General features: G+C 43.7%; 1 protein-coding gene across 10 annotated transcripts in view; it reads right to left on the bottom strand.

The window, feature by feature from the left end:
• Window positions 1-12563, bottom strand: part of LOC131471006 (partitioning defective 3 homolog) — a 224019-nt gene that overhangs the window by 105584 nt on the left and 105872 nt on the right. For 8 of the 10 annotated variants that reach the window (XM_058647253.1, XM_058647259.1, XM_058647180.1 and 5 more), the window contains exons 6-11: window positions 11142-11221; window positions 9260-9343; window positions 6664-6789; window positions 4532-4929; window positions 1538-1677; window positions 974-1102 (exon numbers count right to left, since the gene is read on the bottom strand). In XM_058647253.1, coding sequence (XP_058503236.1) covers window positions 974-1102; window positions 1538-1677; window positions 4532-4929; window positions 6664-6789; window positions 9260-9343; window positions 11142-11221 — 957 coding nt within the window. The remainder of the gene's footprint in view (window positions 1-973; window positions 1103-1537; window positions 1678-4531; window positions 4930-6663; window positions 6790-9259; window positions 9344-11141; window positions 11222-12563) is intronic. The other 2 variants (XM_058647219.1, XM_058647228.1) reach the window with 2 other exon arrangements.

Genomic DNA, 12563 nt, shown 5'->3' with positions numbered 1-12563 from the left:
CCACTAACAAGCTGGAAAATGGGCATATCGCCACCTAGTGCAATGGTGTCTGACAAGTTGAGTTGAGTTACAGTGACTGGTGCTTGACAAACTCTTGTGTTTCAGACAGAAATCTTTTAAAAAATAAAAAGCATCGAAGCACTTCTTGATAAAAAAACAAATTTGCTGTTGCTCCAGAAGTGCAATATATCAAACAGTGGAGGATAATGGAGAATAAAACCTGGAATTAGATAAAAGCACAACCTTGAGGAACATTATAACATAACTAGTGTGTCGGCATTAGATTAGCACCAGTGTGAAGTTACAGGCTCAGTCTGAGTGACAGCAGAGAGCCACACACAGGGATTCACATGACTGTTTGCACAGAGTAATATGGAAAGATGTTGTTGCCTGATTGATATTCAAACCGAGTGTGTTTTTCACTCTCTGCCCCACAGTCTCTCTCCCTTCATCCCCACAATCCATCAATCTAGCCAGTCAGCTCGGAGGCAAAACACAGTGTGGGGGGGGGGGGGAGAATGCAGAGATAGAGAGGGTTACCTAATAAAGCAGGAGAGGCAAACAAAAGTGGTGAATGAGAATGAAAGAAGCATGAGGGCAAGAGAAGGAGACAGAGTGAGGGAACTGGAGAGGGCGAAGGAGATGAGGAGAGAAGATTGAGCTCCACAGGTTTCCTCTGAGGCCAGCCACAGCTTGATTAATAGAGGAGAGTGCAGCAACGGAGCGGGACAATCAGTCTGCATGCTTGGCTGGTGTGTTGTGTTAGCGGGTAAATGAGAAGACAGCATGCCACTCGCTGTTGGGATTAACTCTGCTCATGACAGCACAGACACACTCACTTAAAATATCCACACTTATCCATGCGAGGAAGACTGTGCTGCATATATGTGTGAAGAAGTGAGATGTCTTATGGTGACAGGATGAAGAAGTGTGGAAGGAACATTCTGAGAAAGGTAAAGAGTGAGGAATGTACCACTTCTCGGGGGAGGAACGTGTCTTCCTGGCGTAAGATGAGAAGCCCCACAGCTCCGCCCATGGGTGTGGCCCTGAGCAGAGACACCACCTCCTCCTGGGTTCGTCCATTCAGGTCTACTCCATTCACCTGAGCAGGAGACACAATGTTTGGGTTTAGTTTGGAATATCCTAGATAATATAAAATCCTGCTTAACTGCAGAGACTCAGATGCAGTGATTTCATCTGTAGGTAAAAAGAACTGTGAAAAAACAGCTTTACAGTGTTGTCAGTGTTCAGAAATCCTTCATCAAATGGCATTTAATGTCACTTAACACCTCAAAAGCCTCTAAAGTTAATGGGGCACAATTAGAGTATGAAAACATGTGACTTCATTTCAAGTCCTTTCCATCTTAACTAGTTATACTTTCAATTCAGTTGTTTTATTTTGATGGATTTCATCATTTATCTGATGCCCCGCCCCCCCGCAGCCTTTTGCTATTGCTCTATTCATCTCTAAAAAGTGCATCTCTACATGGAAAGTTTAAGAAACACAAATCCACACCAAACTCCATCATTTTGTTACCTCCAGCAGCCTGTCTCCTGCCTTGAGGCGACCATCTTGGATGGCAGCTCCCCGAGGAAGAATGTTCTTCACGTAGATGGGTGCTGAGCCGCCGATGGGAACGTCCCGTGATGTAATACTGAACCCGAGCCCCTCAGGACCTGGCAGACAAGAAACAAAGAGAAGAGGGGTCAAATGATTCAGGAACCAGGTTTTTCCCTCTGCAAAGCAAAAACTACAATACTAACCCAAGTTCACATTATTTTATGAACTGCTGTCGTGAACTCTTTGAGTTTTGCAGTTTGTGGGTGAGAGGATGCAGCTGGAGAAGACACTGTGAACATCCACTGTCAATCACACCATAGCCACGCCCCAAGGTAAACCATGACTTATGGCTCTACAAAAAAGTACCTACTTAACGTGGGCGGAGTCATCACTGTACGGCTGAGTGAAACTGCGGTGACTTCGTTTTGTACGCGACACACACACACACACACGACTAGTGACTTTACCGCAGACTTCTGTAGTTGTTGGAGATTAACCCACGTTTTTTAGGATTGTTAAGTAGTTTTAACTTATCTACAATTCGGCGCTGTTCGGCTTGATTTCTGTCCACACGTCTCCGGAGTACAGCCTCCTACTCCACAGACTACAGCAGCAGCGGTCTTTGATGCCGCTCGCGATCGCGGCGCTGTCCCTAAATATAGAGGTTTCCCTGGTAGTTGTTGGAGATTAACCCACGTTTTTAGGTTTGTTAAGTAGTTTTAACTGAGCTACAGTTTGGCGCTGTTCGGCTTGATTTGTGTGTGGGACGTCCTGTGACAAAATAGTACCTGGTGCCAGGTACTATGCTAGTGGAAACGCTACCATTTCCGCCGGTGGAAATGCGCCATTATGGTCTGTCTGACTCCAAATGGAAAGATAACTTACAAAACTGGCATCGTGTTGCATTGAAGAAAACCTAAAACAATTGAGTGTGGCCATAAACCCCTGAAGAAAAGAACATTCATGCTTGAAACATGACAGCAGCAAATGGAATCCTCCATTGATAGATGTATTGAATTGCTTAGCTAAGCTAGTAGGAGTGATGTGAGGGAGCTGTGAAGAGGAGGAGTCAATGAGATGCATTCAATGACCCTCGTAAGGAGCAGCTTGAAGAAGCCTTCAGGAAACTTCTGCAAACATTGCCACCTTGTGGTAATATTAGCGCCACAAATGAGGTAGCCATTGAAGAAAGACTTTTTTTAAATCAATTCAATCATTGTTCAGTCTTGTATATTTTGAATACAATCACGTTTTTGTTGGGTTTTTTTACCTTTGACTTACATGTTTTCTTTGGTGCTCATCTCAAGGTCACATCCTTCACACTACATGACAAACAAAGCTGATACAGAACAATAAATAGCAGCCATCCTCGTCTTAACTGGCACTACCTGTCTGAATGTGTTAATGCAGAGAACACTTAGCTGTTCCATTTTACATCCTCTACCTAATCCCCTGCATTGATGAGCCAATCAACTTCCCAGAGGCAAGGTGTGGTATTATCCTCGCCGGTAAATGCCTGTAGCGTTGCTGGCTTTAAACGGGGAGGAGGATCTTTAAAACTCCCATTAGCTTGATTAAGACGTAGCTAAGCAATTTCCTGTGTAGAATGGGATTCTTTGATTGATTTTGATACTCGGTGGGATTTGCGAGCAGTCCGGTGTTTGCATCAAGCCCATAAACGATGCAGGAGTTTAATCTCCGCTGGAAGCTCCGGGCTTAGGTCGGTACTCAAAACACAAAACAGACGAGCCAAACGGCCTCTTCGGAGCCGCCATTAATCCCTGCAAGGGTCTGCTCCGACAACGGCAAACAAAAGGTGGGATGAGAAAAGATAACATCTTTGAGTGAGAACACAGCAGATCTCCTGGTAAACGCTGCACAGTGGGCAGCATTTTCAGGGTATTATGACAAAAGGGGGAAGAGCGGGAAGAGGAAACAATATGATAGAGGAGAAAGTGGAGATAGCTGTGAGACAGGATGAAATACGCAACAAGCAGATGGGTGTTTTTATCTTTTATGTTCTGGCTCAACTCCAGCCCTGAGAGAACCAAGAGATTCTGGTGTAAACTTAAACAGGCATATGGTGCAGCCCTGTCAGACTCTTTGCTGTGGCATTTGACAGAGCACAGGGACCAGCGGCTGCTTAGCAACAAGCTCTCTGGCCCTGAGACCTGGCACCAACACCTGCTATCCTGTTGGCACAGGTCTGTACCACCTGTGCCAGCTGTCAGTCAAGGGCTCCACTAACGAGATCTTCCCCAAAGTTTTATTCCCAACATTTAATTCTGCGCTTCCACCTCACAGATACAGCACAGCTTCCTGTGCTCAGTCTAGTAAACTCTGGATGTCTTTAAGCCGGTTACATCAAAGCTCAGGCTTTGCATGCTTCTGTATTTAAGTACTTTTTTTCATCAAACCGTTTCCTACATATGTTTGGATGTGCCGAGGCTCTGGGAAATTGCTTGTTTATTCGCTTGGAAAACAAACCACCTTTATTGGTGGTTCCTCTGGCTTTATTGCTGAAAGCCAGAGGAAAGTGAAGCATGATGTAAGAATTTCACACACACGCAATAAACAAATCAGCTGATACTTCAAAAGAATGATGCAACACACCGAGTCGAAACTGGAGATTTTTTACCTTTAGTAATCTTCTAAATGTGCATCAAACTTAATGGCTTCAATCCATGTTTATTAATTGCTAAGAGCTTTAAACACAGGCTCAAGTCAGCAAAGTAGCTCCTGTTTATCCAAAGCTCAATTGGATGCAAAAGAAAAACTTGTGTCCAAGATGAAGAACAACACATAACCAACACACTTGTTTCCCACTACATCATTCTGACCCAGCACATAATGAAGTGTTCCGTCAACTATAATCCCCCTATAATGATTGTGATTGTTTGATTTAAAGTATTTTAAAGTTATTTTAAACTGAAAATTTAACTTTATTTTAAACACAAAACACTGACTCACCTTTCTTTAGCTGGATGATGAGTCGCCTGCCGACTTTTTTGGTGTAGCCTGCTGTTGGCGTGGAGGTCATCGCCCTCTGAGGCGAGTGGACGTGACCTGTCGGGGGTTTGGCCGCAGACACTGGCGGGTGAGTGAGTGGTGGGTAGCCATTGTTCTGCTCTGGGTGAGCGTGGGAATGAGGGTGAGAGTGGGAGCCGTGTCGCGACATCCTCTGCGGGGTGTGGTCGATGCTGGAGACGGTGCTGCCGCTCACAGAGTCGGGGCTGAATCGGCCCGAGGCGTACGCCGGGTTCCTGTCAGTGTGGGACAGCTGCTCGTAGTGGGCCTTCATGGACGACGGCACCACGTGGAACATGATGAGTGGCGAGCGCATGGCCTGACGGAACATGTTCTGAGCTCTGACGAAAGAGAGTTTGAGGAGAGACGGACAATTATTTAACTTAATTCAAGCCATTCTGACAAAAAATACGAAATCATACTCGTCTGCAGAAACTCCACCTACCCACAAACCCACACTATACAGTGCACTAAATCTATTTTCACCCACCTGAACATTCTGACATGTTAATTAATACTTATTACGAGCACTCGCAGCTCTGGAAAAAAAAAAGGAGACTGAATCCTCCTCCTCGACAGATCCATCACATAATCCCCTCATTTGGCTCCAGATGAAGGATACCACTGTCCCACAGAAAGTCTGCAGAAAATCCTCTTTTAAACCCACTTCACTGTGAGCTCATGTACAGTAGGTGTGAATGGAAACTTATGTTGGCTGTCAGCACCCTGTAACAGCGGAGCCTTGTTAGCACCACCTGTTTCAATAAAGCATACAGTGGAATGGCTCTTCCCTCGCTCCCTGACAGCTGAGCGGACGTTCGAGAAAATTCCAGGGCCCCGGAATTTTACGGCTCGTCACGGCCCCCGAATGACGACTAAAACTTCCCTGCAGATTTGTGGAAAAAATTCCAGGCCAACCTTTTCCTCCGTCATGTATAATCTTCCATGCGGACGATGGTCTCGTCTCGCCATCTTTACAATTTTAGGCTGGATCAAGTAACAGACGAGATGTAATCTGCTCCCTTACATTTATTTAAAACACTCACACAAGAGCAACTGTTGATGTACTTGTAACAACGGAATGAGTGGAGCTCCTTATTCTCATTCATGGTCTTAACAGCATGGTCCACTGGGACATGAAAACAGTATAATATCACTGGGATTAAAGAGGTGTTTCCGCCAAATTATATGCAGAAATGTCTCATTTATCTTTGTCTTAGTTTAATTATAAAGGGTTTAACCAGATTTCCACCTCCACTAAAGTACAATCAGGTGTTGTAGACATGTGGACAGCAGGGTCTTTGTATTAAGAGTCTCTTCTATTATTATAATAATAATAATATTATATATATACATATACATGTGTGTGTATATATATATATATATATATATATATGCTTGGATGCTTTATTTAAAACCAATAAACAAACATGAATTAAGCATGTATTAATTATGTGGATAACCAGTATTCTGTGCATTAATTGCACACAATGTGCATATGATGACAAAAACATGTGTTTAATATGCTTTTGTGCTGGAAATCAGATCAAACACATCGCTGTATTGCCGACACTGCAAGGGACATTACACATACAGCACTAAGGCATGCATGCATACATACATACATACATACAGGATCTAGAAAAGAGGTAGGGGAGTTAGCAGGTGGGATCAGTTATGCGGGGAATGAAAGCATGAGACAGGAACAAGGCTGAGAGGCAGAGGCTTTGAAAGTTAGGAGCCTCATTTCCATTCCCTCCAATGGAAAGACACAGACAGGTGTTACATTAGGAGTCCAGTGGAGCTGTTACTGAAACACGAGGGGAATAAAAGCCAGGAGAACTACAAAGACTGCTTCAATGGTGAGGGTGCAACCTACGGGAGTTAAACAGGGAGGCGACCACAGCACAGTGACAGGCAGCAGAGGAGCCGCCGCACTGGCAGCAGCGTTTAAAGGAAAACGGAAGGGAGGGAGGTTTTAGGAGAGGAGAAGCAGAAGGTCCAGGAAGTCAATCACACAGAAAGTCCAGGAACCACCGCGGCTCGGCGGCGGTTCCTGCGCGCTGCTGTCTTACTGTTCAAAGCGGATGTTTCGGAGGTCTCCATTATTGATACGGACGATACAGTCGTTCTCCTGGAAGAGGCCTTGCTGCTCGGCCTTCCCTCCCCTCTCCAGACGCTTGACCAACAAGCCAAGAGTCCTGAAATGTTCAAAGGTTCATGTCAAAGAGATTATAATGAAGATAATCTGGCTGCTTCTCTGCAGCCAAGGCTGGACTGAGGAGGGAGAGACTGTTGTTTTGAATCCTTGAGATTCATATTTTGTATTTTTATACTAAATGTGGATGCTTGGTAGAGGTCACCTACAGCACGGCTCTCACTGTCAGTGTGAGTGTGGCCTGCAGCACCCCTGATGGGCTGTGACGGTACTGCAGGCGGGCTGTGAGCGGTCATAACAAATAAAAGGAATGATGAGTGTGGTTTCCAGATTAAAAGACTCAACATATTTTCAGGGCTGTGGAATTTTTAATTTTGGGAATGGCTGCCTGTTAGCATTGACTCTGGGACCATACTTTACTAAAGAGATGTCAAGTTAAGTGAGAATTAGGCTTATTTTCTCACAGACTAACATACAAACATACAGGTTACAGGTATTTCCCCATCAGCTTCCCTTTTCAGACACACAGACTATGTTTTATTTTTATAGCCAGTCTATTATCACTTTGAATACACTGTTAAAATAATGATCTCCTTGTCTATAACATGCTAGATTTAGTTCATTTTCTCAAAAATAGTAATGTACTGAGGAGAATGTACAGTGTGCAGCATCATCAGTGTACCAACGAGGCTCACGAGGAAGCAGTCACATCACATCAGAGGCTGCGTGTGGGTGGCATCTATTCAAAGGCCATCAAAACATTCAAAAACCCTGTGGTTCTGTTGTTGTTGAAGCTTTCCTGGTGTTAATTTTCTGACCTCTAGGACTCGTGCATCAATTCTTCTCAGCAACATATAAAAGTGTTCTCAGAGAGCTACAGAAAACCATTAAATAGAGGCCGGTCTACTGGCTGTCCCCCTGTAATCTGGTGCTGATGCCTCCTCACACAGACACAACAGCACGTGGATTTGTGGATAATAGAGCGGAGTCTGAGGAAGAAAATTAAACTGCCTCCACAGACCTAATCAAGTCTTCTTCAGCACACAGTCCAGGTCCCGTGTGCATCAAGGCTTTTTGAGTGTCCCCGAGGTAAATTGTGTTGATTTTAAGGATTTTACACTCGGCCCAGCCTCTGGCTTTTAATTCAGTCTGAATGGCAATGTGATTACAGCAAGAGGCCAGAGAAGTTCAGGCGTTGAAAAAGTTCAGAGACAATTCCGCTGATTGAATCCGAGCGAGAACACAATGCGATTTGCTGCAGAGACGGGGGCTGTTTTTCTCTGATGAAAGCCGGGCATCGTAATCACGGCATAACGCCCCAACCTGACATTTTACCAATAAAAGAAAAGTGCATTATAAATGTGCTTTTAGGCTGATTAAATCACGCAGCGAGAAAAGTGATATGATCTTGATTTTCAATAAAGCGTGTCAGTCTGTTTGTGTAGTCACTGATCATATTTGTCAGTCTTGGGGGGGGAGGGGGAGGGGGCAGGGAAGGCTGCAGCTGCTGGCAGACTGTAGCTGGAAAATGACAAAGACTGACTGGCCTATAATGTTTTTAAGAACCAGGAACATTAATCATAACATTAAGTAGTAAAAGTCAGGTTTGAAACTGTATTGAGCTTCAGGACTTGAATCACAAAAGCCTCCGGTCTCCGGTCATATATTTAAACCAGATGTGAAATTCTTCTAATTCCATCCCAGCTTTGTTCCAGCTGTGTGAATGTGTAGCAGGTATGTGTGTGTGTGTGTGTGTGTGTGTGTACTGCTCAGTGTGTGCTTTGAACCATGTAAAGCTGATGTGACAGCGGCCCAAAAAAAATATGACGGTCACTTACAAACTCTAAACAAGCATGATTGATCACTGTAAACTGGCAAATAGCTTCATGATGCTGCCATGTATGTATGTGTGTGTGTGATGAAGTGATTACACACGGGCACCAGAGGAATGTCCGGTATGCATGTGTGTGTGTGTGCCTCCTGCAATGCTGCACACTCCTTACATTTTTTTTATTATTTCAGAACCACCCAAAGACCAAATTAACATATAAAGGTTTTTTTTTTTTTTAAATCAAATTCAACAGAGGCAATTCATGCTGTGATGAATCCACAATGAGGCTGACAATTCATCAGCTACATGAGGTAAAATAGGCAATTTTCTTCCCTTTTTTAAAAATCAGCCGTCAGGTCAGGTGTGCGACACCAAGGCTTGGAAGAAAGAAAACCCAACTAAAAGTAAAAATGTTAAAAGTGAACAAAAGAAAAATTTAAACACGGTTATTTTAAGCATAAAACTGCTCGCGGACTAAGTCGAGTTATGTTTTGTTTTTTTTCGCAGATCCAAAAAATGTACTAATTATGAGATTCATTGAAAGTGTTGAAGCTCTTTTTTTAACCATCTGTGATCTTTTTTTTCTTTGCGTTACAGTAACATTGACGCCACATTATGTGTCTCCTTCACCGTCTTCTAGGCTCGTTGTGCAGCACATTATCTCTGCTCCGGGTATTTTTACCTGCGGTCCCTGCCACTGAAAGGCACCACGTGGATTCCCAGAGGCCCACCGTCGTTTGACACCTCCACCAGTTTGACTATGTCTCTGGGATGGGTTGTGATGGATGGATGGAAGATGGAGAGACGGAGGAGAGGAGAGGAGAGGAGAGGAGAGGAGAGGAGAGGAGAGGAGAGGAGAGGAGAGGAGGGGAGGAGAGACGAGACACCATGTGGGGGAAAACAAAAACAGGAAATGTGATGATGATGATGATGACAGGAAAAAAAGGATGAGGATCAACAACAGTGGTGTAAGTGAATAAACAATAAAAATCCAAAAAGCAAGAAGGTGCTGAACGAAACAAACGAAAAGAACAATCTAAATAAATCAAACATATGTAAGGAATGAAAAGGAAGACTGAAGCTTTTTACAAGTACACACACACACACACACACACACACACAATTTACATTATATAAAGGTAAATAATGAGGCAGAAAAGCCTAGTTACTTATCTATCTACAAAACATATGAATTCACATAAAATCTTATCTTCTTTGAAAAAGGCATTTAGTCTTTTCAATCGTCACATTTTTAAAGGATGTTTTCTTTTAAAGCCAAGACATCAAATATAATCTTTCCAGAGATTAAAGTGTTTAGCACCTTGTTAAAATCAGCTGCTGAAAATAAAAACGTTTGCCGTGCAGTGTTTGTTCTAAAACAGTGAAAACAAATGTCAACGGGTTCAGAATAATTCTTTTCTTTTCATCAGGTCGAGACTGTTGATGTCTCTTAAGTGTGAACAATCACATTAATCCCTCGTCTCTAAAACATCGCATACGTTCCACTTGTACAGTTTATGAGGACCCTTTAGAGTGGTTTGTTTTCACTTGTTTAACAACAGACAAACACATACAGAGCAACATTATATAAGATGCCAAAACCTAATCACTTCACAGCTTCTGATACAAGGACTATGATTAACTTGGGGGGGAAAGTGAGCCCCTTGTTGTCGACCGAGAGGCAGAGAGAAGCCAGATTCTCTGGGAAATCACAGGAACAATAACAGCACCGTACCTGCATATTAAGCTGGAAGCATGCGACGGAGCAAAACAACAAAACACAACGACAGTTGTTAATAATAAGGGAGTTGAATGGGTTAGTGTGTGGGAGAGCGCTGATGGTGCGAGAGAGAGAATTATGGAAATCAGGAGGCAGGGATGAAAATGAGATTTTCTACAAAACAAACCTGGATCACAACACAGAGCTGATTCACACATGTCCACTAAGTACAGAGAACGTGAAGAGAGTTATGGCAACATCACTGTCTGAGCATGAAGAACTCCTGATGAAAACAATACCAGAACAGAGTTCATCTTCTATTAGGAAGAAGACCGCAGTCATGCAAAGATCAGAAATCCCACGCTACAGGAACGACTGGTGATGGAAGTCCACACACGACCTGATCTTCAACCAGGAGGAGACCGTCTAGTCTCCAAACTGTCAAACCCGATATAATTTAAGTTTCAGGTCTTCTTTATGGTGCTTCTTCTTATTCCACGTTGTATTCCTGTTCAAAAGGTTTCTGCCTTCAGCCTATCCTCATCTCTGATTGGGCGATGGGTTTATATCAGCTCAAACGTACAAACTTTGGATTTCTGCTTAAACTAAGTGAGTAAGTGCAATGAAGATAGATTCAGGATGAAACAGAAAGCAGGAGAGGAGGAATGTTTGGACCGATGAGGAAGCCACGACATTCCTCCACTGAGTGCAAGAAGAGAAATTCAGTTTGCTTGAAAAACACATTCACACCAACGTTAGCAGCTTTCTTTTTCCAACAGACACAGAACGAAGAATAAAAAGGTAAAAAACCAGGACGGGGTAACTCCACGAGTGACTGACTTACTCTAGTGACCTCACAGAGGTGTGGTCAGCCCGTCCTACTGGCTCGATCCTGCTGTCCTCTTCGTCTCTGGCCTCTTCCTCCTTAAAAATAAAGAAAAAACACACACAGGTGGTGAGTATTCACGATCACGGTATTTAAATGACAAGTGGATTAGAAGCTGATCAAACACATCGCTGCCATTGTCCTGCAAAAAAAGAAAAAAAAGAGAGAAAGGAGCTTCGGCAGAAAACGTGTCCAACTAAACGCTGCGGCCAGATGAGACTCACTGGTGCCAGCGGTTCCACCATAACACTCTTTACACATGATGACATGGCCAACTGATGTTTCCAGAACTCATTTTTGATGTTGACACCTTAAATCTGTCTCAATGAGCCATTTCAGAGTTGTTTACTCTGGAATAAAAGCTCTCCAGGCAACTTCCTGTGCAATGTTCACTCAGTAAAAGAAGGAAAACGTACGTGACCTGTTCACCAGCTATGAAGAAACCGAGCTGCTGACCTGATGAAGCCAAGAGGAACAGACTGGAGGAGGTCTTCCACGTGTATAAAAATACATGCCCTCAGAAAACTATTTATGTCTCAAGAATTACCAAGCCGCCGTTTTCCTGGCGTATTAAACACAGCCACATGGCGCACGTCTGTTCTGAGGCTGAGACTCTTGACACTTACTCACAAACACTCACACAGTTAAGAGAATAGAGGGGAGGAAAACCAGAAGCAGACAAAGAAGGTCATTAAAATTTCAGCGCGACATCGGAGAGGAGAAGAGAGACGAGCGTGGAGGTGGAGGAGCAGGAGGAGCGGCGGCGGCGGCGGCGGCAGCAGCACAGGCCTCCACGGCAACCGGCCACCTCATCAGTATGAAAATGAGACTGCTGCTGCCGCGGCTGCCATACGGTTGCCATGACACTCTGGGTGCCTGGAGGACGTGCAGCTACAGAGCCAGCGAATGAGTTTGTGCTTGTGTGTAGACGAGTGTGCAAGGACTTACAAGAGTCATCTTTTAATTTAAGCAGGGGGGGTCTTCCTGCTCAAAGGCTAAACAAAAGAGAAAGACACGAATAGAGATTTTTTTTTTTGCTTGTTCTGTTCTGTTTAAGAAGATTTTGTCACTATATTGGAAAAGCGTGTTCACATGCGAACACTGGGTGTTATCCCGTAGCCTCAGTGTACCATAGATATCGGGGGGAAATCATATTCAATTAGAGAGAGCTCCAGAAACAAATTGATTGATGATTAAAAACATTTACATTAATGCATGGTCCTATTATAAACAAGTGTCAGCTAGGACTGGCTCCAGCTCCCTCTGTAATCCATCCATTATATATATATATATATATACATATATGCATAAATCCATTAAATGTGGGAGAAACTCTGAAACAACACAGATGGAGATGCTTTTATGCTGGTTCCAGGTTTG

Source organism: Solea solea, chromosome 1 (assembly GCF_958295425.1).
Source record: "Solea solea chromosome 1, fSolSol10.1, whole genome shotgun sequence".
NCBI lineage: Eukaryota > Metazoa > Chordata > Actinopteri > Pleuronectiformes > Soleidae > Solea > Solea solea.
The sequence above is the reverse complement of the archived record's forward strand: the minus strand, read 5'-3'. Positions and strand labels throughout refer to the sequence as shown.